General features: G+C 48.5%; 9 protein-coding genes across 9 annotated transcripts; 6 read left to right on the top strand and 3 right to left on the bottom strand.

Moving 5' to 3' along the window:
- Positions 1 to 1,429: 1,429 nt before the first annotated feature.
- Positions 1,430 to 4,956, top strand: PSV08DRAFT_408075 (uncharacterized protein; the record flags this gene model as incomplete). The annotated part of the gene is made up of 6 exons (XM_014222033.2): positions 1,430 to 2,457; positions 2,523 to 2,607; positions 2,666 to 2,718; positions 2,778 to 2,807; positions 2,856 to 4,754; positions 4,937 to 4,956. Exons 1-6 carry the CDS (start codon positions 1,473 to 1,475, stop codon positions 4,954 to 4,956), a joined length of 3,072 nt encoding a protein of 1,023 aa, XP_014077508.1. The 5' UTR covers positions 1,430 to 1,472.
- A 511-nt stretch (positions 4,957 to 5,467) lies between these two features.
- On the top strand, positions 5,468 to 6,250 carry PSV08DRAFT_218130 (ankyrin repeat-containing domain protein; the record flags this gene model as incomplete). Its single annotated transcript, XM_014222032.2, has 1 exon — positions 5,468 to 6,250. The coding sequence occupies exon 1, from the start codon at positions 5,483 to 5,485 to the stop codon at positions 6,248 to 6,250; it is 768 nt and encodes a 255-aa protein (XP_014077507.1). The 5' UTR covers positions 5,468 to 5,482.
- A 1,269-nt stretch (positions 6,251 to 7,519) lies between these two features.
- On the top strand, positions 7,520 to 9,028 carry PSV08DRAFT_360074 (nucleoside phosphorylase domain-containing protein). Its single transcript, XM_014222031.1, has 2 exons — positions 7,520 to 7,632; positions 7,698 to 9,028. The coding sequence occupies exon 2, from the start codon at positions 7,794 to 7,796 to the stop codon at positions 8,886 to 8,888; it is 1,095 nt and encodes a 364-aa protein (XP_014077506.1). The 5' UTR covers positions 7,520 to 7,632; positions 7,698 to 7,793; the 3' UTR covers positions 8,889 to 9,028.
- A 104-nt stretch (positions 9,029 to 9,132) lies between these two features.
- PSV08DRAFT_174253 (WD40-repeat-containing domain protein) lies at positions 9,133 to 12,891 on the top strand (the record flags this gene model as incomplete). The annotated part of the gene is made up of 3 exons (XM_014222030.1): positions 9,133 to 9,220; positions 9,285 to 10,900; positions 10,948 to 12,891. The coding sequence occupies 3 exons, from the start codon at positions 9,133 to 9,135 to the stop codon at positions 12,889 to 12,891; spliced, it is 3,648 nt and encodes a 1,215-aa protein (XP_014077505.1).
- Positions 12,892 to 14,178: 1,287 nt separating this feature from the next.
- On the top strand, positions 14,179 to 14,665 carry PSV08DRAFT_348760 (uncharacterized protein; the record flags this gene model as incomplete). The annotated part of the gene is made up of 2 exons (XM_014222029.1): positions 14,179 to 14,519; positions 14,566 to 14,665. The coding sequence occupies 2 exons, from the start codon at positions 14,179 to 14,181 to the stop codon at positions 14,663 to 14,665; spliced, it is 441 nt and encodes a 146-aa protein (XP_014077504.1).
- Positions 14,666 to 15,431: 766 nt separating this feature from the next.
- On the bottom strand, positions 15,432 to 16,403 carry PSV08DRAFT_408073 (uncharacterized protein). Its single transcript, XM_014222028.2, has 2 exons — positions 16,207 to 16,403; positions 15,432 to 16,132 (listed from the first exon to the last, which is right to left on the bottom strand). Exons 1-2 carry the CDS (start codon positions 16,374 to 16,376, stop codon positions 15,568 to 15,570), a joined length of 735 nt encoding a protein of 244 aa, XP_014077503.1. The 5' UTR covers positions 16,377 to 16,403; the 3' UTR covers positions 15,432 to 15,567.
- Positions 16,404 to 17,665: 1,262 nt separating this feature from the next.
- Positions 17,666 to 19,269, top strand: PSV08DRAFT_408072 (uncharacterized protein; the record flags this gene model as incomplete). The annotated part of the gene is made up of 3 exons (XM_014222027.2): positions 17,666 to 18,796; positions 18,874 to 19,182; positions 19,237 to 19,269. The coding sequence occupies exons 1-3, from the start codon at positions 17,897 to 17,899 to the stop codon at positions 19,267 to 19,269; spliced, it is 1,242 nt and encodes a 413-aa protein (XP_014077502.2). The 5' UTR covers positions 17,666 to 17,896.
- A 1,665-nt stretch (positions 19,270 to 20,934) lies between these two features.
- PSV08DRAFT_173097 (glycoside hydrolase) lies at positions 20,935 to 22,383 on the bottom strand (the record flags this gene model as incomplete). The annotated part of the gene is made up of 1 exon (XM_014222026.1): positions 20,935 to 22,383. One exon carries the CDS (start codon positions 22,381 to 22,383, stop codon positions 20,935 to 20,937), a length of 1,449 nt encoding a protein of 482 aa, XP_014077501.1.
- Positions 22,384 to 22,768: 385 nt separating this feature from the next.
- PSV08DRAFT_197379 (uncharacterized protein) lies at positions 22,769 to 24,726 on the bottom strand (the record flags this gene model as incomplete). The annotated part of the gene is made up of 3 exons (XM_014222025.2): positions 22,769 to 23,766; positions 23,824 to 23,839; positions 23,893 to 24,726. The coding sequence occupies 3 exons, from the start codon at positions 24,724 to 24,726 to the stop codon at positions 22,805 to 22,807; spliced, it is 1,812 nt and encodes a 603-aa protein (XP_014077500.1). The 3' UTR covers positions 22,769 to 22,804.
- Positions 24,727 to 24,952: the final 226 nt, after the last annotated feature.

Genomic DNA, 24,952 nt, shown 5'->3' with positions numbered 1-24,952 from the left:
GGCTGAAAAGCGCTCGATAACCAGCTGTTCCCTGCGCGGCACTACTTTCTTAATCAGGCTTTCCATGCTTTTCTTTCGTGATGCTCTGAGTCAACAAGCATCGCGCGTAGCATTGGGATCCTGGTGCGGAAAGCTTCCGTCTTAGCCGACAAAGCCAGTGGTTATTATGCCAGAAGAGGTTTATCTATGATGTGGAATAAGAATTATTCTCCCCTTTGGAATTGCACCGCGCAAGACTTTACCATGTTTGAGATGCGTCTCATGCTAGCCTGACGACACGTCGATTCGACATTTTCAAGAAGAAGATGACATCAGCCGCGTAATACAATCGCCAAATAATCAGATGAGAATTCGTTTTACGGAACGGACCGTTGAATCCATCAAAGCACACTAGAAGGTGCCAAGAATAGTGTAGTAGCACACTAATGCAACAGAACAAAAGTTAATAATATAAACATTGATTGTAGTGCTAACGCAAGCTCGTTAATCACAGGCTCTCTTGGGCCTCTAGGATTATAACAACTGCTTTTAATGGCACATGGCAGGAATCGGGCCTTCTAGCTTTCCTAATTAATCTGACATGGTCTTCTAGGTAGCAATTTTGTACTGGAGAGTGGCTGAACTCGTCCTCTGGCTGGATAGATACACACTCCTCAGTGCTACGTGTTCTAAGTTTCGTTTCGCAATGGCACTACTACAGCTATTCAACATCAACCTATGGACTGATAGCAAATAAAAGCGGTAGAGGACTGGCAAAGTGCGTGCCTCGATAGTTCTACGCGTTACCACACTATATCACATTTCTTCTACCCCCTCCTATCTTCTGCACTAACAAGCTCCAGCGAAGCTGCGCCTGCATCTCAACCTACGCTATAAGATAGCTTTGAAGACTATTCAATTGTTCTGACACTCCAAATCCAGTGACTGGTTCGCCATTATGAATTCCTGAAACTTCAACGTAGGTTTCGAGAATCGTTGTTCCAAAGCCTGGAGCGTCCAAATCAGTCAGTTCCCCTGTACCTGGATATTTGGTGGAAAAACGCAGCGTCTATTTATCTAGGGAAGGTCTTATTCCCATTCTGCAAGTGTCAATTGATCACCCAAACGTGCTGGCCTAGCGCCTTAGCCTGCTTAGTAGTAGTGCGTGAGACCAATTGACGGCCCGCTGGCGCCCGCTGTACCAGACCGGGATCTGCTGGTAGACTAGTTGCTGGGGCCTTGGATCAGCGCTTGCGACCGTGTGCAGAGCTGAATAGTTAACCTCTCGCATGGCGTGCATGGCATGCATGGTGTGGCAGCTGGCAGCAGGTGGGCGGCTATACTTAGGGCAGGCAACGAGGCTGAGTAGAACTCGGCTGAGCGGCAACAAGCATGACTGTTAGGTTGCCCAACACCATCTCACACCTTGAAACTTCCTCTCTTGTTCCTCGTCACAAATTTTCTTATGTTTCTCCCTCCCCTGATGCTTGCATATGCCGCGCCAGCTACGTCGAGAAGACTATACAGTAGGATGGGTGTGCGCGCTGCCCATTGAACTGGCGGCTGCGCAGGAGATGCTCGACGAAGAGCACCCCGACCTCAAGCCCGACGCGTCCGATAACGACGAGAACCTATATGCGTTAGGCTCGATTGGTGGCCACAATGTCGTTATTGTGTGTCTGCCTGCCGGTCAGATTGGCAACAACCCAGCGGCTGCGGTGGCAATGCAGATGCGAGCGACGTTCAAGAAGATCCGGTTTGGACTGATGGTGGGCATTGGCGGCGGCGTCCCGAATGCAGAAGATGTCCGGCTAGGGGACGTAGTGGCTAGCCAGCCTCATGGGACGTTTGCTGGAGTGGTACAGTATGACATGGGCAAAAAGACACCAAGCGGCTTCGAGCGTACAGGGTCGCTAAATGCGCCGCCAAAGATACTGTTGGCAGCTATTGCCAAAGTACAGTCGAACGAGCTGCGCGGCAAAAGCAAACTATCTGAGTACGTTGCTAAACTAGAGAGCAATGCTCGGTTTCAGCGGAACAAGGCCGGGCCCGACGTGCTATTCGAAGCAGCGTACGATCATGAAGCAGACGATCATGAAGCAGGGCAGACGTGCGACGGGTGCGACCCTAACAGGCAAATCATTAGACATACTCGTCAGAGTACGAACGAAATCGTGGTACACTATGGGACTATCGCTTCTGGCAACCAGGTGATGCGGAGCGCTATAGAGAGAGACGAGGTTAGCAAGGAGCTTGGTGGGGTGTTATGCTTTGAGATGGAGGCGGCAGGGCTGATGAACAGCTTCCCGTGTCTAGTAGTCCGCGGTATATGCGACTATGCGGACTCGCACAAGAATAAGCGGTGGCAGCCGTATGCCGCTGCCGTCGCCGCTGCATACGCCAAGGAAGTGCTGTTAGTGATACCGCCAGCAGAGGTGGCCGAGTTGCGCACAGCAGAAGAGGCTACACAATTCACAAGTTAGTAGTATTTTGTTCTGAATCTACTCGATAGCTGGACGGTGCTAATGTCTATGCGCTTAAAGAACACAACTCTGAACGCCCTCGTAGTCCTATTGCCAAACGTAGGAAGATTGAGGGGATAGAAGACTTGGGGATTGACACTGTAGAGTTAGTACACCTTATTATCTTGTCTCTTCTAATTATAGTGCTCTGCTAACAACCGAAGCCAGCAGGAATCCGCTTTACCAAGCAAATCACAAAGAGAGCGAACAGATAAGAGTAAGAAGTGTTGCTAAGCCCGTTGCTTGTAGAATGCGAGCATGCTAACAATGTTATAGCGTCGACACAACTCTCACCTCAGCAACACGGTAGGCAAAGCTCGATCAGCAACCTCACGGATCACTGACTTGGTTCAGATTGCCTTAGATCACTCTCTTTTCCGGAGCAAGAACATCGGTTCCATGACATTCATACCGCCGTCGATACCTGCGAATGGCTTTTTGAACATCCAGGGTACCAAACCTGGATGGAAAGTGACTCGGGACTCTTTTGGATCAAGGGAGATCCTGGCGCGGGCAAGTCTGTGCTTATGAAACATTGCGTTAAGCGAATGCGTGAGCGCAGTCCTGACAACCTTGTTGTTTCTTTCTTCTTCCATGGCCAAGGGAAGCCCTTGCAGAAGACATCGTTGGGGTTATTCCGCGCGCTGTTAAGCTCAATGCTCGAACATTTTCCAGAAAATCTAACTCGGCTAGCTGCTAAGTGTACAGAGAACGAGAAACGATACGGCAGACACGCATGGGAATGGACCGAGAACGAACTCCAAGAGGCTTTTTCTAATACACTATCAGAGGCTACTCGCCGTCAGCGTGTTGTCATCTTTATCGATGCACTTGACGAATGTGGGGAAGACCCCGCAAAGAGTTTATTGGCATACTTCAAAGACGTGACCTACCGGACAAAAAGTAAGAATGCGCAATTCAAAGTATGTATTTCTTCAAGGCACTACCCGATCCTTGCGCTTGATACCATACCCTCAGTACAAGTGGAGAAGATGAATGGCCAGGATATACGATGGTACGTCCGGGAGCGATTGAAAGACATCACGCCAGAGACAAAGCGTGAGCAGATCCAGGCTGAAATTCTATCCAAATCCAATGGTGGATTCCAATGGGTGTTCCTTGTGACCAGAGGAATAATTGACAAAACTTTGACTGGCACTAAAGCAGAGAAGCTTCTCGAAGAAATCGCCACCTGCCCAAAAACACTGAGCAAAATGTACGAAACGATTCTCAATGGAGTTCCAGCAGCGAGTCAGCATCAAATGGCAAAGATATTTCAGTGGGTACTCTTCGCCGAAAGACCCCTGTCTGCCCAAGAGCTTCGGGATGCGCTTGCTGCCGACAAAGACATGAGTTATAGGACTGTTCGTGATCTTCGAACCCACGAGGGTTGGTCCGACACTTTGGTCGAGTTCGAGAGATACGTCAAGCACATTTCTAGAGGTCTAATCTGCTTCCAAAGCCGCGAATTATGGGAGCAATATGAACTCAATGGACCAGACTCAGACCGCGAGGCTCAACTTATCCATCAATCGGTCGCCGATTTCCTAACAGAAAAGTTTGCTAGTCTCTTTGGCAATCATTTACCCGCAGCACATTCTTTGATAGGATCTAGTCAACTACAGATATCAAGGTCTTGTCTTCGGTACATGATTTTGGAAGATGTACTGGAGGATGCTACTCTTCCAAGAGGTACAATTTCATCGAAGTACCCATTAGCGCCATACGCCATACGGTTCCTGTTTACGCACATCAAGAAAGTTGAACAAGAAGGAATCCTTCAATCTGACTTGCTTTCTGTAATGCAATGGACGCCAAACTCTGAGATTATGCGCAAGCTTGCCACTCTGTGGAGAACTCTCGACCCAAATAGCCGGTACAAGCCTCGCGAATGGCCATTCATTCAAGCAACGGCTTTGCATGTCTCCGTAGCCTTTGGATCTATGAGTGCGGTCGATATACTGCTAGAGTCAGGTTTCAAAGAATTTGAAGGCAGAGACGCTGACGGAAATACACCATTGATGCTCGCCATCACAGAGGGCCACCAGGACATCGCTTTAGTGCTGCTAGATCGAGTAGTCGACTGCAGAGGCCAACATGGACAGCCTGATGCCGACGCGGAGTGCGATGTCACGTCTACTCCAGTGGCATGCGCTACCGTCATCAACTCAGAGAACAACGTCAGTGAAACAGCACTCGATCTTGCCCTAGAGTATGATATGACTGCGGTCATCGTCAAACTCATAGAAACAGGTGCCAATCTCAATTACTTAGGACGAGAGTCCGCACTAGTGGCTCATGCTATCAGCAGCAGAAACACGGAACTTCTCTCGATACTGATTGAAAAGAAACTGAAGCTTGATGGCGCCGTGTTCTTCGCACTCAAAGACAAGTTGCGTTTGTGTGATGTTGTTTTGAAAGACATGATCTTTCAGCTGCTCAGCGCTGGGGCTAACACAGCTAGATCTTCAGAGTTAAATGCTTATCCTGAAGAAGAATATCCAAAATATAACGATAAGAACGCGGCTGATGGCAACTACGATACTGATGCATTGGCATTAGCTTCTAGGAGCGGACTTACTGACGTGGTCGAGAGGCTTTTGCACCATGGTGCACCGGCGGCCTTGCAGAATTTTGCTGGGCAATGTCCTCTTTCGATCGCAGCACAATACGGCCACAAAGAGGTCCTCAGGATGTTGCTTTCGAGAGCGCCATCGTCAGTGGAGACAGAAGACTACGTCAGTGATACAGCTTTGAGTCTAGCAGTTGAGAACGATAACTCAGATATCGTAAAAATTCTTCTTGAAGGAGGAACATTTTCAACGCCAACCACTTGCTTGAGAGATCACTTCGTGAAATTCGCCAGCGATGGAGCGACTACTTTTGTTGAAATTGTCCTACAACGTAAGCTTGTACACCCTGATATACAAGACACCCACGGACGAACAGCACTGTCGCAGGCGGCCGAAGAAGGACACGAAATGATAATCAAGCTACTGCTAGACACAGGGAAAGTTGACCCTGATACTAAGGACAAAAATGGATTTACTCCACTACTATATGCGGTACGAAAAGGGCATAAAGGGGTGGTAAAGCAGCTCCTAGACACAGGCATAGTTGATCTCGATACTAAGGACAAGATTGGATTAACTCCGCTACTGCATGCGATAAGAAACAGAGATGACGTAATAGCTAAGCAGCTGTTGGAAACAGGCAAAGTTGATCCTAATACGAGGGATAAGCAGGGATGGACACCGCTGTTGTGGGCAGTATGCGGCGGGCGTGAAGGAGTAGTCAAGCAGCTGCTAGACACAGGCAAAGTTGAAGCTGATTCGAGGGATAGGCAGGGATGGACACCGTTATTGTGGGCAGCATACAAGGGATATGAAGGAGTAGTCACGCAACTTCTTAACACAGGAAATGTTAATGCTGATACGAGGGATAGGCACGGATGGACACCGCTATTGTGGGCAGTATGCGGCGGAAGTGAAGGAGTAGTCAAGCAACTGCTAGATACAGGCAAAGTTGACGCTGACTCGAGGGATAGAGAGGGGTGGACACCGTTATTGTGGGCGGCACATAAGGGATATGAAGGAATAGTTAAGCAGCTGCTAGACACAGGCAAAGTTGATCCTAATACGAGGGATAAGCAGGGATGGACACCGCTGTTGTGGGCAGCTCATAACGGGCACGAATCGGTGGTTAGACTCATACAAGATACGCGCAAAGTTAAACGTAATACTACGTAGCGCGATAGATCAACTACGCTATTATCTGCAGCATAGATTGGCCACAATATAGTAGTAGTAGTGGTGGCGGTGGTGGTTGTGGAGGAGGAAGAGGAGGAGAAGCCATAAGACTTTTAGAAGTTCAGAATTGTATCAAAATATAAAGATTCAACTCAATCCGGCTTCCTCCAACCATGTGCGTTTATTAATTTACTCACCATCCCGCTAAATTCTAATTAGTAGCCGAAGAAATCACCTAAAACCTGCAAAAATAGTACTGATAGGCAAGTCTCTTGAAGCTGTTTTAACCAAAAGACTGCAGCTAGATCTGTTGCCACGTCTAAGAAAACGTGACAGCTGCTTACCTTGGCATTCCTACTAGTGTAACCGGTAAGTCTCTTTTTGTGCGGCTTTGATAACCAATGCAGATTACAGTGACCTTGGTATAGCTATACTGGTTATTTAAGTTTAACAAAAAATTAGCTAGAATCGTATCGGGAGCCTCGTAATGATAGTTGCAATTTGTAAATGACAAATCGATAGTCACGTATATCTGGCAAAAGTCATGACGCAAGAGGTCATAGGTCACAGAGTATTACCACAACATTAAAAATAAGCCCAAAGAGCTATCAATCTGGATATGCTTTCTACTTCTGCTGTCGACATCGCTGTCGGATCCTCCACATTCAACGGTAGCCTGACCATTGTTGTACCCAACTGCATATCTGTTCAACCTCGAGATCTCTCACTTTACGCATTTCTAGGTGCATCTTCGCAGTTTGTGTCATTAGCTCACTATGTTGGAATCTAGTCTCGATAATATAGACGACTAGATCCTAGTCTAGTATACTTCGCATTGGTCCGCCGGGCCGCCGCTAAGCTGCAACACCCATCGCGCGCCATACATTATGTCCACCACTGCTATAAATAATACAAGTTGCATTTGTAGGCCCCCGCCCACCTGTGTACTCGTTGAGTGCATGTGCCGTCCGGCCCTTCTTCGCACCAACGGTTTCTCTGTTCGGACCATCAGGGAAGAACAGAGCGCACTGTTTGAGAAAGAATTCTGCTGTTGTAAGGCGACTTACTAAAGAAATCTCATTATAGGGCGCGCCACCGATGTAACTGCTAATTAGGTCGTTGTACTGTAGCCAGGTGTATTGCCGGTTGACGCTGTTGTTGACAATCTGCCAAGCCTTGGTACTACTAAATTTCTTAGTTTGGTGGTCAGCCTACTACTGGTGGGAGTTGAAGTGTTAATTCTGATTCTTTTGCTGTTTGCAAAGGGCAGCATATTTTGCACTGTCCGCCCTAATCTAATGTCGTATATTTAGAGTTGCCTTCAGCCCCTGTAAATTGTCATTGAGTGCGAGAAGACGGTGGGCGATGATGGCAAGGTTGAAGTAAGTATAGCCGAGTGCTGTTGCCTGAATTCTTATTTGATTGCTTTTAACCGCCATTGCTCTAGTTGGTGCACTGCCTCTGCTACTCAATACCTTTCCTATTCACCAATGCACATTGCTTTTCATCGCAAGTAGTCGTCCGTAAGAACCTGCCTATAACAATGGCCAAGAATCACGAGTTCACCATAGGATGGATTTGCCCTCTCCCGTTAGAAAAAGAGGCTGCAAGGATGGTGCTGGACGAAGAGTATCCACAAGAGGAGGTTCAGTACCAGAATGTGTACTACTTGGGCGGCCAGATTGGAAAACATAAGGTTGTTATTGGGATGCAGCGAAGAACAGGGCTCACTGGTGCGGCAGTTCTTGCTGAGAAGATGCGCGCTGGATTCCCCAATATCAAGTACTTTGTCCTTGTCGGCATTGCTGGCGGCGTGCCCCGCTATGGGCCACCTGGAGCAGCGTCCGAGATTGTACTTGGCGATGTGGTGGTTAGCTCTCCTCGAGGGAAGCATGGTGGGGTATTGCAGTACGACAAGGGCATGTGGGAGGGTCAAGGGCAGCTGAAATTTCGAGGGCACACAAATGGCGTTCCAGGCGATCTGATGGCCGCGGTTAATAACTTCCGCGCAGATGGATGGTCTAAAACAAACATGGCAGAAGTTCTCAAGCAAATGCGTCTTAAACTGCCTAAAGAACAAAAGCACCAGTACGACGACCCAGGTCCTGGTCGCGATAGGCTCTTCGAAGACACTTACGAGCACAAGGGCACGGGACTCGACGACTGTAGAGAGTGCTGCGATATGGATTACATTAAATCGCGATCTGATAGAGGCGATGGAGCCACTCGACTGGTTGATAGGCCATTGGTTCACTTTGGCAATGTCGCATCAAGTAACCAGCTGCAAATATCGGCTGTAGAGCGCAACAGAGTACAACGAGAGCACGATGTCATTTGCTTTGAGATGGAAGCAGCTGGAGTCATGGAAGAGTACCCGTGTGTTGTTGTTCGTGGTATTTGCGACTATGCAGACTCGCATAAGAATAAGGGCTGGCAGAACTACGCGGCAGCCACGGCGGCAGCGTGTGCTAAAGGGCTGTTGTCTAAGATGCCTACAGTCGAAATTGCTAACAGCGCGCCGTCCGCAGAATCGTCTACACCTCAGCAGCAGCCAGCAAGCATAACGAACATGACTTTTGGCAATAATGACCGTGGCGTACAAGGCAGAGACATGTATGGCAACATACATATTGGGTAATGTAGAGGGGTGGTGTTGTAGTAATGACTTTGCGATAGAGAGGATGAATAGTACTACAGAGACTTCGACGTACTAGTATTAGTTGAGAGTTGCGATGCAATTGATGTTCGAAGAGCCACACTTACCGAAGTTGGTGGAGTAAACGGATAAACAAGCAAGCGCTGCCAGGCTGATGCTGCGCTGCAGACCATCACCCCAGACTCTATCACCCCACCCATGATGCATGCTTTTCTATGGCGATGCCATGACCTCCACGACGTCGAATATAAATTTCGGAGACGCCGTCTCTAGCGTCCAAGCTAACAACATCAACGGCGATGTCCACATTGGCAGTACGTACTTATGCCGCGGGAACTGACTGAAGACTGTCAAGCGCTAAGCAGAGACGTCAAACAGGACATGAGAACACACTCGATCATCTCCCACGGGCCGAGGATGCACCGTTCAACTCGTACGCCAGGCAGCACGAACATGGATGCCTTCCGGACACGCGCGTTGACCTGCTACAAGAGATACACAGCTGGGCGGACGGGCAAGACGAGCGATGCATATTCTGGCTCAGCGGCCTAGCAGGCACAGGCAAGTCGACAATCGCGCGGACAGTCGCGCATAGCTACTACACAAACCAGCGTCTCGCAGCCAGCTTCTTCTTTTCGCGAGGTGGCGGTGACGTCAGTCACGCTGACATGTTTGTTACGAGTATCGCGGCGCAGTTAGCGGACAACATTCCAGCGTCTCGATGTCATATACGAGAAGCTATTGCAGAGCGCAGCAGTATCGCTAGACAATCCCTGCGTGACCAGTGGCACCACCTTATCCTTTGTCCGCTGTCCAAGCTGCGCGAGGCTAGATCATACATCCTAGTCGTTGATGCCCTTGACGAGTGCGACAACGACAGCAACATCCAAATCATCGTACAGCTGCTGGCCGATGTGCAGCCGTCACTGACAGGCGTCCGACTACGCGTGTTGCTGACTAGCAGGCCAGAAGTACCAATCCGGCACGGGTTTGGGCAGATGGCAGACTCGAAGCACAAGGACGTCGTGCTACACACCCTCTCGCCATCGGTCGTTGACCATGATATAGGCGTTTTTTTCGAGCACTGGCTGAGGATTATCGCAAAAGACTGTTACTACGAACATGACTGGCCAGGTGCAGAGAATATTGGACAATTAGTGCAGAGTGCATGTGGACTCTTCATCTGGGCTGCAACTGCGTTTCGCTTTATTCAAGAAGGCGGACAGTTTGCTAAAGACCGACTGCGCATTGTTCTCAAAGACAGTGCTGTTACAAACAATTCATCAGAGGACAGCACATCCAGTGAGGATTCCGGCACAGATGATCAGCTTCAGATTCTCCCTGAAAAGCGATTAGACAATATATATCTTACAGTTCTCAAGCGTCCCGTTCGTCGATATACAAAGTACGAAAGCAAGAAGTGGTATGCCTTGGTAAAAGAGATTCTAGGAGCAATCGTGCTTCTTTACTCGCCGCTTTCTGCAACTTCGCTAGCCCGGCTACTCCATAGGTCTACAGAGGAAGTTCGTCAAACGCTACATGAACTGCACTCTATCCTCGACGTTCCGCAACATTCAACTTACCACGTCCGTCTACACCATCCATCTTTCCGTGATTTTCTTCTCAACAAAAACCGATGCAGGGATGACAATCTCTGGGTAGAAGAGAGGCAGACGCATACAGCACTAGCAGAAAAATGCATTCTGCTTTTGTTGAGCTCGCTCAAGCAGGATATTTGTGGGATAGGGGATTTTGGTGTGCGTGCGGCTAAGATGGAGCGGAAACAACTGGAGCACTACATTCCTCCTGAGATGCAGTACGCATGCCTCTACTGGACCCACCACCTTGCTAAGAGTGGTGCCCCACTTCTTGACGATGAAAAAGTGCACGAATTTCTCAAACAGCACTTTCTCCACTGGCTTGAGGCCCTGAGCTGGATGGGTAAGGTCTCCGAAGGCATCTACGCCATTAGCTCCCTCGAGTCAATCGCCCTAGTAAGTACCTTCTACAACATGCTAGCAATAATACTAAAAGCATGCAGATTGGTGACTGTCCTGATCTTGCCGCATTTATCCACGACATGAAGCGGTTCACACTGTACAGTCGGTTGCCCATCGAGCTAGCTCCATTGCAAGTGTATAGCAGCGCTCTTGTATTTGCACCGGTGAAAAGTATAGTGAAGAATCAATTTGCGGATCAGCTGACGCAATGGATAAAGAGTCCGCCTCAGGTAGATGATGACTGGAGTGCATGTCTGCAAACGCTTGAGGGTCATAATGTCATGATCCGTTCAGTAATCTTCTCGCACGATTCGACACGGCTCGCGTCAGTTTCGTATGATAAGACAGCTAAGATCTGGGACGTCAGAAGCGGCGAGTGTCTGCAGACATTCGATGTCTACAGCGACCCAGTGACTTTCTCACACGACTTTACCCGGCTGGCATCAGTGACACAGAAAAATACCATCCAGATCCGGGATACCAGTAATGGTGCGTGTCTACATACACTTGAGGGCTATGGGAATGTTGAATTGATAGCCTTTTCGCACGATTCTATGCACTTCGCGTCAGCTTCATCCAATGGGACTATCAAGATCTGGGACGCAAGCAACTGGGTGTGCCTGCATACATCTAAAATCCATAAAGACCACGTTGACTTCAGAGTCTTCTCGCACAACCTGATGCAGCTAGCGACGGTATCAAAGCCTAGAACTATCGACATCTGGGACACTAGTCGCGGTGTGTGCCTGCAGGTGTTCAATCATTTTGCTCATTTTGATACCCCAATAGCCTTCTCGCGAAACTTGGCGTGGTTGGCATTAGGGGAACTGATTCACATTGCCGAACTCTGGGATATTAGTAGCGGTGCGTATCTGCATACGTTTCGAGGCCATAAGCGTCCGGTTATATCACTAGCCTTCTCGCATGACTCAATGCGGCTAGCATCAGCGTCAGTAGACAAGACTATCAAGATTTGGGATACAAGCAATGGTCAATGCCTACAGACATATAAAGGCCATAACAGAGGCGTTAATTCAGTAGCCTTCTCACACGACTCGACGCAGCTAGCATCAGCCTCACAGGACGAGACTATCAAGATATGGGATGCTAGTAGTAGCGCGTTCCTGCAGACACATGACAGCGTGAGCTCTGTGTCCCCCTCGCAGGACTTGATGGAGCAGACCCCGGATACTTTAGCTTGTCAGTGTGTGGATTTAGGCGGGGGCGTTCATAGTATGAGACATTTCCCTCGTAGCCCAATGGCCATTCTTTGTGGCTCAACAAGGATGGTTCGTGCATCAATCAGCGGGACTATCAAAATTGAAGATAGGGACAGTCTTGCGTGCCTTAAAATACTTGAAGGCCACCGCGGCTCTATTGAACAACTAGCTATTTCAGATGACTCGATGCGGTTGGTCTCAGCGTCACAAGACAAGACTGTTAAGATCTGGGACACAAGTAGCGGTGCGTGTTTACAGACGCTTGAGAGCTATAGTGAAAGCCCTTCTAGCTTAATAGCGTTCTCGCGCGACTCGCTTCTGCTAGCTTTGGCTTTTAGAGATGGTGCTGTCAAGATTTGGGATATTAGTAGCGGTGCATGTGTGCAGACACTCAAACACCGTGATTTCGATATCTACAGTATGGTGTTCTCCGATGAATCGACGCGGTTGGCGTCAGCATCAATCGAAGGGACCACCAATATCTGGGACATCAACAGTGGCACGCTCCTGCAGACATTCAGGACCTGTGGACTTGGCCTTTTTACAGATATTTTCACTTTGTTAGAGTATGAAGGAATGACAAGACCTCAGCAAATCACCCATTGCAGCATCAACATTTCTGCAGATCGCACTTGGATAACCCGTCATGATGAAGAATGGCTGTGGCTTCCAGTAGAATACCGACCAGGTCATTTTGTTATTTCAGGTGGACGTATTACCGTAACGACACGGCAAGGAAAGACATGGAGTCTTGATTTTGTCTAATGTTTTCAAATACGGTTATAGCTGCTCGCTGGACTATCTACTTTGTTAACTACATACTTTTTAATTATAACGCTCCAGCGGCTGGAATCTCAACCTCGTTACGTGCTATCATCACTACTAAACGCTAAAAATTGAAACAAAAACAATCGATTCTATGATTTTGGAGGTTCGAAGCGAATTGTCCATCATTGTTGCTGAGTGCTGGCGCTAGCTTGGCTTGATAGCCTATTGAGATTGGTAGCCCAAGTACAAGGGGGTGGAAAACGTCATGTGACGTTCCACATCATTGCTTGGTGGCAGCAAATCACGTGAGAGGCTGTACCCAACGAGGAAGTCTCCTTCAAACACTGTAACACTCACGCCTAACAATCAAAGCCAACCTAGCTCATTAGTTTAACCCAAATGACCTAAATTTAACGATCAAGCATTTCGGTTTACTTGGCTTGCATATTGACAACGCTGGTCCTAGCCGAGCCTTTTCCTATGCAACTCTGATCGGAAGTGGGGATATGAAACGCTGGTAATAATCAGGAGTCTGCTAGCTCAGGAGAACATGGGGCTACCTGCACTTTTTAACATTACACTGCCACGTTCTCCTACAGCCTCAATACCCTTTTGTCAAGCAACAGCAGCCCAACCTGTCTCCGCAGCACATTCCAACCGAGGTGGCTGACTTCCAAGGCACGGGTTGTAAACTCCGAAAACGAAGCGGCTTCTTAACTACCACGGTACCCGTATCTGTCATCTATTGTCATCGCAGTTTGACCGCGATTTTTGGATCCTGCGCGAAGGAGCTTGTTTTGGTTTTAATGAGGAAATCTCCCAGCCCGTGCGTCAAAATTTGACCGAGACACTACATTTCTATCTCAAGATCCTCGCTCTCAGCCAGAAAATTCCAGAGGAAGCTCAAGTGTGATAATTCAAACCGCTCAACCTCATCTAGCGGATCCTATCAAGATGTTCTTTTATTGTTTTGCTATCCGTATGTGCGACCAGCGAGCTTTGTAGAGTGGATGCACGGGCCAGAAATGCCCCATTTAAAACGAGGTCCTTCGTATTTCGAGCCTCGCTCCGAGGGTGGCCAGAAGAGGTCTCAGGCCATTAACAATTTAAGGGTTCTAGGAAGAGAGGTATAAGAATCCTCGCATTGCTGTTGGGTAAATGGTCACATTTCACGTTTACAACTTGCTTTGTCAGTATCATTACAACACTCGTTTCACTCTCTTCACACGTTTCACTCTCGTCAATCTTTCTGCACAGTCCAACCCACTCTTTATCAAAACCAAAATGCGTTCCCAAATCTTTGCCGGTCTTGCCTTTGGCATTGTCGCCGTAGTTGCAGGAGCCCCAGTGGAAAGCAGTGCATCTGAAGAGCAAATCACCATCAATGGTGCTGTGTTTGTCCGTAAAGATAGCAATAGCAACGACAACTGGGATGCCATCACTTACGTTGGCCTCACCCTGACCACTCCATCCGGTTCTGTCAGCTGCGACGCAGACAGCTTCCCAGATCCATCAGTCCCATCCAACGTTTACACATGTGCCGACCCCACATATTCTTTCCAGATCAGCAGTCGCCCTAGTTACAACGTCTATGCTGTCACTGTTACCCACAAAGTCTCAGACAGGTACGCCAGTCTCTTCTCCTAGCATCACTATACTGACTGTCATCAGCGTTACTTTGACCGGCATGACCGATGTCGGCTGCAACGGCCCTATTCCGATGTCTTGCCAACAAGTTGGTCCCAGGCAGGGCACGCTGACTGCTGCTTGAGCGCCAAACACGAACGGCACGAGAATCGATTTGGAACTTGGGCAGCGGTATATCGCATATAAGAACAACACTTGATAATAGTAATAGTATAGAGAGCGAATCAAAACCCTGCCACTTCCTTTTCACATTTCTGTCCACACTCTAAAAGATGGGAATTGTTCGGGGTAGAAGTACAAAACATGCTTAGCGATAAAGAGCAATAATTCGCACTCAAGAGAGTAAAAAGTGTAGTCGAAATGAGTATATCTTGGTAGTTTGCGGAGGTGGCTGTGAAAACTTCTAGCTGACGTTTCCCTTATTGGTTCCATGTACCCTTGGTGTTCGACTCGCGCAACCTCGCTTACTATCTGTCCCACTGAACTGAGCGGAGACGTCATGCTACGCCCCGCTCTTGCACTACTAGCAAGCAACAATCAACAATATATTGCAAGTACTACAGCCTACTTTCATCAATCACAGCATTCACCAATGCTCTCACATCCTCTTCTTCAGTAGTATAGTGAATACTGGGATGGTTGTCATCTCTACGTAAACCCGTTTTAGGAATACAGCCTGTCAATCCACGGTAAATCTTCTATTCTAGTGGCCAGTCCTGGAATGCAGATCGCAATTGCGTAGTTATTGATCTCAACGAGAGGTTTGCAAACAGAAGCGATCAAGTAGACTACAGAGTGAGTAGCCACTCAGAAGACCAAAAGATCTGCTGGTATAGAAGAACACGGTAGATCATAGTGTCCACGACTGGGAAGCATACATGGGCGTTTCGTTTTGAGCTATGGCGCACTTCGTGAGCTGAACAATTCGCCAGGGCAATGCTGGTATATACGTTCTATCATGTTGTTTTGGCCTACTTCTACGAACATCCATACGATCTGAAGATTCCCAATCTTGTTAGACATATCTCAATCCCGCTTCTGCATAAATGGAAGGCAAGCTTCGTAAATCTCACTATAGCCCGGGTATTCCATGAATCGCTGGAACACATCTTCACCCACCATCCTAGCGGTCTGAAGATTCCCCGCAACGAAGAAGTCAGTAAGGCTTGGCTTCGCGCCCAGCACAAACGGGCCGTCCGCTTTATTTGTCAGCATCAGCTCACCCAGTGCGCGAGTGCCGCTATCAGCTGCCTTCCATGCCTGGCCTTCTTTCTCCGGGTCTAACAGGTCCTCGAGAGGATGCCCAAGCATGGCCTCGCGCGAGCGGCGGAAGTATTCCTGCGCACGGGGGGACAGGATGTACATCTCGCGAGGCATGACGGATGCACGAAACGTGGTGCCAACAACAGATCGCGCTTTGGCTTCAATTTCGCAGCCAAGCTCGGAGGTAAGCGGCACTGGGGGCTCTGGGTAGGTAGTCTCAATGAAATTGGCGATGGGAACAGAGTCCATCAGGTACGTGTTGGTAGGCACATGATGAATGGCTGGGACGGTGTATCGTCCGGCGGCAGAGGGGCCGGGAACTATGCCGCTAGCGAGGTCAGCTATTATTATCTAGTAGCACATGCCCAGAACTCTGCAAAGCGAGGGGGCTGGGGAACTCACAGCTCTTTTAGCGTAGGCTCAATGTCTGGAAACTCAAGAAAGATTGTTGTATAAGGGAGTTTCTTGTAGTTGAGCATCATACGGATCCGCCAGACGACAGGTGAGAAACAAACGTTCTTGGTGGAACCCAGATCGTACAAGATGATTTCTGGTTCGGTTTTGGTGGCCATTGTTGCTATACTTCTTTCTGGTGAGATGACAAGTGTAGAGGCTAGGCAGCATTCTTTGTACGTACCCTGTGGCACGGAATTTAGTGCCGCTCGGGGGCCGATGGTGGATTACCAAAACGGTAATCCCGGGTGACCTCAGGCTTAAATTAGCAAAACATAGTACTCTTACGATATGATCCTCAATGTATGGTGGGAGCGCCAAATCGATGGATGAAATGAGCTGTATACATGTGCAAACCAGTAAAGGATAGCGGGAGTCGAGCCGTCTAGTTGTGCCTCAACCCTAGCAGTCGGAGTTACGGCGGACGTTGTGTTAGGGAATCTGTGTGCGACGATGGACGCAAAGGAGCATGCCGGCGCACGGCCTTTCGACGCGGGAGGGGCAAGAGGTGATTGGTTCAAAGCAGGCTGGCAGATGACCTGCGCCCACTACCGCCTTTCAGTGGGATCTTTCCAGCATAAATTTGCGTTTGATATTGATGAGCCCGCGACTGCATCAACGAAACACATAAAGCATAATGGAATATAAATCTAAAAAGCACCCTTCTCTTCATCAAACAGCATTACATTCTTCAGTAGTATAGTGGTCAGTATTTCCGCTTGTCAAGCAATTGACAGCTCGCGGGAGACCGGGGTTCAATTCCCCGCTGGAGAGTTTGTTTCTTTTTTGCATTTTTTGCATTTGTTGGTGGGGAAGGAAAGGCTACAACCAAGGCGCTTCTGTGCGGGGGCACGCTAGCTCTAAGCGAGAGGCTAAGCAGTGCCTTTTTGGCCCTCGCGCCTGAAACTGATACAAGACGAACCGCAGATCGGACAAGTATCCTTGCTTTCTCTGGCCTGCCACGATGGAAGGTACCAAATTACGCGTTTCCAGTGACAGGGTTCTCGGGCTATGGGACAGTCGACTCCCTTCCTAAGCAGGAAGACTGTTAAAGTCTATTTATAAAGTGATAGGCATACCCTAACTGGTGGCTGTAAGAGTATCGTGATTGGAAAAGAGTGGCGTAGCGGTGCGCTGAGCTGGCCGCAAATGTAACCAATCATGAGTTCAGGCAGCAGAGAATCCAATCACATTCGCCTGCGACCAGCTCCTTTCGTATGCAGACATGCGTGCACATTCTGTACGTGTCTCTACATTGGTCCTCGAGTGTTTACCATGCAAGCCACCTTCCAGTTGCACATCCCGCCAAACTCAGGTAGGAAAGCACCAAAATGTGCCTATTTTCTGGCGGTGCCCTGTTTTCTCTATCTTGTTGGTCGTGGCTCGGATCGCAGGGACCCCTCACATCAGAACATCAGGCTTTCGGACGGCCGCGTGCTGCATCCAACACATCAACGATATCAGAAGGATTGTGCGTTGGTGATGACCGAATGTCTGGTATAGGTTGGCATAGTTGATGCCTCTTAGATACCTGCCGGTGCCCTGCAGTCTGCATCCACTCCAACGTTGAGCAGAACCAGCTATTGTACGATGGACAATCTTGCAGTAGTTGATAGCAGTATCATTCCCTGGCAACTGAATGTATCCTTTGCCTCCCAAGATCATGATGGCGGAGATTTCCTCCAGTATGGAAATCGGCGTGGCTTCAGATCACTCTCCCAACTCATTAACGTCCATGAGGAGCATCCGGATCTATTCGAATGAACCGCAGCTTCAGAAGATGTGGTTAGACGTATTGTGTATTCCACGTGGTAGCTCACACAAAGTATACAGGAACGAACGACGGCGTGCCATTGAGAAGATTGATTGGACTTTTGCTCGAGCAAGAAGAGTTCTGGTTCGCGACAAGCTTCTCAACAATCTACGCACAGAAACAATGTCTACCATGGAGGTAGCCGCTTACTTGTGCTGCGCGAAGTGGTTGAGACGTTGCTGGACACTTGCAGAAGGCGCTTTGGCTTGGGATTTCAGCATCCAGTTTGCTGACCGCACGCTCAACTTCCTGGACATTCTGAAGATGGCAGAAGCCCCGTTTGAGCCTGATCTAGTAGTACACGGCCATTTCAGGGCCGATAATAGGGAAGAGTTCGACATCGTGTTGCAGAGGAGACTGCAGACCGGGCTCTTAGCCGCTTTCCAGAGAATTCCGTATAGCAAAGAGAATAACACGTGGGAGAATAGAAGCCTTACAAAGTCTTGGAATACACTGAGTGCTCGCTCGACATCTATGCCAACGGATACGCCACTTATTTTGGGGCTACTCATGAAAGTGTCGATCAAAGATCTAACGAATCTTGATCACTCTCTGAGGATGAAGGCTATTCTCAAAACTCTTGCCAAGATCCCTGCTGCGCTTTTGTTCAACAAGAGTCCGAAAGTGGAATGTAAACCCAGAAATCGCTGGGTCCCCTTGAATCAAGCCTCCGCAGACCAACTTGAGCCGGGCCCGCTGATGGGATTGTTTAACGAAGGCCGCATGGTGGGGCCAATCATGGCTCGAATGTTTACAATGTTCAGCTTTGAATCATCTGTGGGAAAACGATTGAGCTTATCAAGTCCGAATCTAGAGATGCGGGGCCGTCAAGGAAGTTTTCGGTCAATTTGCGAGGGAACCTCGAACAATTGCGCGAACAGGAGTGGTTTCTGGTTCTACCATACTCCTACAACAACAACAACAACAGTGATTGGTCCGCAACTATATATTGCATCGGATTCTGTGCGACCGTACGGCAAAGGAGAAACATGTACTGCTCCAGTGGCAAAGCCTCGCTGATGTCACTTGCTCGCGCAATTTCAGTCGGCATGCCACTCTTTCGCTGGAAGGAGTTCCAGTACCACCTGATTCTGAAGTCTTTATCGAATCAGGTACGTCACGCTTTACCATGGTTGCTTCGAAGAGCTGCGCTAATCGCATTGCAGACATGTCGGACTGGCCAAACCTCCCCTCCCTGAATGAATGGCTCAGCCCTGAACAGGATCTATTATTATCATGTCTGTTTTCACTCTCCAGTCACCCGAAGTATCAATTCTGGTTTGTTGCAATGACAATTACACAAGCAGTCGCCTTGCTCGCCTGGTTTACAGCCGATAACCCTTACTTGATCGCCATTGGAGCAGTTACGACATTTGCATGCACGTTCTTCTGGTTTATATTCTCCATATTCTACAATCAAGCGCGAGCAGTAAATTCCAGTCCGTGACGAGGGCGAGCTGAGTATGGTGGCCGGCAAGCCCTTGAAGAGTACTCTAACCAAGAACAACACACATGGACGGAGAATTTTTCTACTCCAACATCGCGTCAGAAACGCTCCATTCGCTATCGCTTCTTGAAATGGCCTAGACACCTTCCTAGCACTCGGAATTTCCAGCCGTGCAGAACAGTCGACATAGCGTACTCAACATGAAGCTGTGGGTCAACTTTACTATCTCGCCCGTGTGGTTCGCAAGAACGCACAGTCTGCTTCGGTTGACGCAGTTTTTGTTGGTGGTATTGCAAGCGCCACTCGCTCATTACATGTTGGGTCCAATGGAGGATGATAAAGACAGCACAGCGCGCGATGCCTTCACGGCTTTCTTCATTCTGTTCTTGTCGCCTTGCACTGCAATCTGGGCAGCAATGGGCTGGGCAGACAGTAAAAAAGCTCTACCTACTCAGACCAACTTATACACGCATCCGGAAGATCGGCACAGTGGCGCTCAAAATCGCCAGAAGACAGACATAGTCCTAGTACCGTTTTGGTATGCAGCCTTCATTGCTACGGCGAAATGTGCTGCTGCGAGCCATGGCTCGTATTCAATGGCGATCCTCATGACATTCAGTGCTCTTGCGATGTTTTTCGTCCGCCTAAACATCTGCTTCATGCGTAAGGACTGGCTGACACAATGCAGACTCACTTGCTTTCTATTGGTTTTCGAGATTTCGCTCCACAACGTTAGAGACAATTCATGGCCCAAAGGAGATATTACGCTATAGCAGCTGTTTATGGACCCAAGTTTTGTCTTAGACGATAGCCTGGAGGCTTTGGAACAGAAATATGACATGGAGTGCTGTGGGATATTTGGAGTGCTCTTGGGCAACGTCTGGAGAGCTGTCCAGAAAAGTCGAACAGAGCACATTGTTTTAGAGTAGATGTTGCTATGTAGGGTCTACAGTTGCAAACATCGTATAGCAAGGATTAATCCGATTTCCCTATCTCTTCGAGCATCTCTTCCCATGATCTCTTGGCCGTACTGCATCTGAACAAGGTCCACAATGAGATCTCGTAAATCTCGAAGTCGTGCAACCTTGCAATAGAGCCCACTGAGCAATGGCCTTTGTACAAAACAAGAGCCACCAATGACCCGCGAGGTCGATATGCAATGACGCGGCTTTTATTTAGGCAAATAGCACTGCCTCAATCAATTCCAGCAGTATCGCAGCGAAGGAGAAAAGTAGCTCTTGTTCGTGGATCTCATATGCTTAGCTAGAAAAAGACGGAGAGCGAATCAATAGGCGCAATACTTCAACATTTGACAATAGTCTCATCTTTCTGTCGACATGACCTACATGGCCGGATGGATGTAAAGTTCACAAAAACGCATCAATTCTCTTATCAATGCTTCTTACTGTTCTCAAATTCAAGGCGCTAGTGTCTTACGGCCATCTTCTTGCAAGATCATGTTCAAACCATCACGCTTGATGCAGTTTTCGAAAGCAAAACTCTTTGCCAGCTCCTCCAAATCTTCCTCCGTCTTACCCTTGAATAATTCAGCAAATTCCCAACCAAGATACTCACTCATGAGACCTTCTCGGACGGCTCTTTCGACCTGCCTATCGAACGTCCAGGTGTTAGGGTACATCTTCTTTTGCAAATGCTCCGGGATCATCTTCTTTAGACCTGCAATGAATGGCTCGTATACGTCTTTGACGCCATCCTTGTCAACGATGCCCCAAAAGTCAAGGGCAAGCTTTTGTTTTTTGGTAACAAAGGGCGCGATGAGCTTCATGTATGGCGTGTCTGGGCTGACATACGTCATGCCTTGATAACCGATATCTTTGTAGAGCCAGATACTCCAACTCACTTGATCCTGCGCGTAGATTTTGAGCTGATCTTGCAGCATGTGGTAACGCGCACTGTTGATTTCTGTTGCCTCTGGATCGGTATGCTCATTTGCATAGACTGGACCAAATTCACCATTCCAGATAGGAACATTCTTTTCTCGCATGAAGAATACCTTCCGGTCGAATTGTCGTTTGAGTTTGGTCTTGTGCTCTTCGCTACCGTTATAGAGAGGCTGACCCGGAATTGGAAAACCGAACATTGCATAATCGTGGCATGCGTAGACAGAGTTAGGAAGCACATTCTGGAAGTAGGTAAAGTCCATTGCATATGTGTTGCCGTCGATAAAAAGCATCGTCTCAGGGTCTATAGCTCGGATCTCTTTTTCTGCACGCTCATACCACGAGATCAAGCGAACGTGCTGAGGATCCGCTGGCTCGTTCAGGAGATTATAACCACAGACGACAGGGTTTCCATTGTAGTGTGCAGCAATGGCTTTCCATAGCTCTATAGCTTGGTCTTGGAAGACGCGAAAGTCCCAAAACAATGCCTTGTTCAGACCACTGTCGCAGTGCCAGTCCTGATTCTGGCCTCCCGGGACAGCGTGAAGGTCGAGGACAACATACAAATGGTATTTTGCGCAAATATTGACGGCGCTGTCAAGCAGCTCGAACCCCTTCTTCTTGAAGTGCGTTGGGTTTTGGTCGTCAATGAAGTGGCGGTAGTTGAACGGGATGCGAATGCAGTTCATACCAAGAGATGCGAAGAATTCTGCATCAGCTTCTGTGAAGAAATGGTGCAGTAGGCGGTCGAAGAAGAACTGTGCCTTTTCTTTGCCTAGCACTGAAGTAAGTGCTGCCCTGTGCTCATGTTCATGACCAGAATAGCCAGTGATGAAGTTCTCCATGTTCAAATATCCACCGAGAGCTGTTCCCTTGAGCACAACGCGCTGCCCAGCAGCATTGACAATTGCATTGCCCGATGTGCGCAGAGGCTGAAGAGGTGGATTTGATGTTTGAATTGCCATTATGAAAGGAGGGTATTCGAATTAGTAGGTTGGCTACAATATGAGCTTGAGTGGAAAAAGACGGTTGGATACAGAATGGCGACTAGATGTTTAAGTCTCTTAAAAGAACACAAAGCACTCGGCATGTCAAGGACAAGTAAAAAGCATTGTAACCTCATAGGACGAGGCCATGGATGCAAAGTCCGACACTCCGCAGGTGTGGAAGTGTGGAGGATCGTCCTAATACAGTAAGGTCAACCTGATCGGACTGCAGGCACGGTACTAGCGGATGAGTAGCTGATTTGGTAAGGTTGGTGGTTCCCGAGTCAGGATTTCGAAATGGTTAGTATTGTTTAGCGAGATCGTGTGGAGCACAGATAAGAGCGATATTCCGCGATGCAACCTCTGACCAGGAATGACCAATGTGGCTAAGCTGCTGAGCTTAGGTCCTTCCTTGATAATTCCGATACATGAGGCGGAGAGTATTGGCCATAGTGGATAGATCTGCTGACTCCTGTTCCCAAGCCTCCAACAACTGAATGACTTCTTCTACAGCATTCTGCCACCCAATGGGAACGTGGAGCGGAGTCTCAACCTCGTCCGTTACAAAATTGCGGCTTCTCGCTGCAGCCAGGAGAATGAGCGCACTCTGAGTACAAGACTTGATTAGGTAAAAGGTGCCATGATGCCTGTGCGCGAATCCAGGACGATTGACACGAATGCGTTCCATGTGAATTTGCAGGCCCTTCATTGCAAGTTCCCTCAACAATGGCTCATCCTCCATTGTAATGTTTGAATTTACGGCGCATTCAACGAACGGCCAGTAAATAATTTCCCAAACGTTGATAAGATGCCCGCGAAGAACAAATCGACATACCTCGTCTTCCTCGGGTGGGTTGTTCATAGACATGCTTTGAGGTAATGCGCAAACCCAATCGGAGACTTGCGCTTCACGGTCGGCGACTTCGAGAGCAAGGCTGTTGATATGACTCTGGCCGACTTGAGGTGTCGATTCCTTGATCTCTTTGGCCATGCGATGCCGGAGACGCAGTAAGGATATCTCAGAAAGGTAGAAATACCAAGATGTGTGTTCGCGCGTCTCTGTCTCAGAGTCATGTGATGTCGCAATGTCGCTATTGTGGCTCGGTGGTGTAGGGAATAATGGCGGATATCCAGCGTCAAGTTCGGAAAATAAAAAACCAGGCAAGTTGAGATCTTCGTTGACCTCGCGCTCTGACTTCCAAGCAGACCAGTATATTGCTTGCTCCGCAGCTGCTGACCGACGGCCGGCCTCATCCAGCTGCTCTCCATACTCTCGCCTAAACCCTATCAGCGATTGGAAGGTCTGGCAGCAAGCTAAGGATTGCATGAAGTAACGCCAAGCTGTCATTCTATCAAAAGTGCCTAGTTAGGAAGTGTTAGATGCAAGTTTCCGATATGGCATATAGTAAGACGGCTTACACATGCTGTATACCCCCTGGGCTGTGTTAGTGTCTCTTTCGTATCAAACTCCGCAAAGTACTTACGTACTGCAAGGAACATGCATTGTGCTTCAATGATGCTTGATGTGCCCAAAATCAACCCCAATCTTTTCTTTGCAGCTAAGAAGAAAGACTCGGCATTCATATAAGCATCTGAATCATGATGCACATACCCGCCATCGAGGGGAGTGGCTATCGTACCGAGTGCACAAATCAACAACGAAAGACAAGCATCTGGCGACCAGTCAATTCCGTGAAGGCAAATCCGATTCACAGTTCTTCTTGTCTCTTTTTCATTAAGAACAGGGTTTTTCACATGAACAAAATTGAAGAAATTGTCAAGTAAAGATCGAACCCGGTGAGGCTCAAACTCATCTAGTGCCGATAGTGGCGGGGATGTTGTCATATGCGCCGACTTTTTGATGCACGGAAATGCCGGACCATTTTGTGGTCGTGGTAGCAGTTCTCTCAAGCTTTTCCATTCTAGAATTGAATCGATAGGGCATGGCAGCATTTGAGCTGGATCCAAGCTTTCGCTCAACTGGTTTGGTATGGTGACGGCCTGGTCGAAGGTATGAGTATTACCTTCGCGAACAAGCTGTTCCAGATCATCGAGTCGCTGTAAGATGTGCAGACTGGCCGGATCAAAGCAGGATAGGTCAACCGGTGTCTGAACACAAGTTGCTCCGACTTTGACGCAAAATGAGCATGCTGGCTTCGCGTTGTCGCATTTAGTTTTTCGCGACCGGCAGACCTGGCATGCCTTGACTGCGCGCTTGCGGGGATATGAGGCGGATCCACGTGGGGCAGGTCTTTTCTGGGCTGTCGCAACGGAAGGTATGGGGACTGAGCCAGTTGTGGACTGCTGATGAGATGAGCTCATATCGGTTGTTGGCGATCGCAGAAAAATCGAGGCGTTGCTTGGTTACAGGAAATGTGTCGCGGAATGTCGCTCCTAAGATCTTCTGGGCCGTTTGGGCTGGCACGTGCGCAGAAGATTTCCACTAGTCAATCACCTAGACAACGTGAGGGGAAGGCCCACCAAGCTGAACGTACGATTATTGTTACCTATTACGTGCAGGGCCTTACCCATAACAGTCACAGTCTAA

This window comes from Bipolaris maydis, assembly GCF_028858645.1.
Source record: "Bipolaris maydis strain C4 unplaced genomic scaffold PSV08scaffold_3, whole genome shotgun sequence".
In the NCBI taxonomy this organism is placed as follows: Eukaryota; Fungi; Ascomycota; class Dothideomycetes; order Pleosporales; family Pleosporaceae; genus Bipolaris; species Bipolaris maydis.
The sequence above is the reverse complement of the archived record's forward strand: the minus strand, read 5'-3'. Positions and strand labels throughout refer to the sequence as shown.

Excerpts from the sequence above, each read along its gene's own strand:
- PSV08DRAFT_408073 (XM_014222028.2), bottom strand. The coding sequence starts at position 16,376 with ATGGCCACCAAAACCGAACCAGAAATCATCTTGTACGATCTGGGTTCC. Across the intron at positions 16,133-16,206 it reads GAGCCTACGCTAAAAGAGCT|CGGCATAGTTCCCGGCCCCT; the intron begins GTGAGTTCCCCA and ends TGACCTCGCTAG.
- PSV08DRAFT_360074 (XM_014222031.1), top strand. The coding sequence starts at position 7,794 with ATGGCCAAGAATCACGAGTTCACCATAGGATGGATTTGCCCTCTCCCG.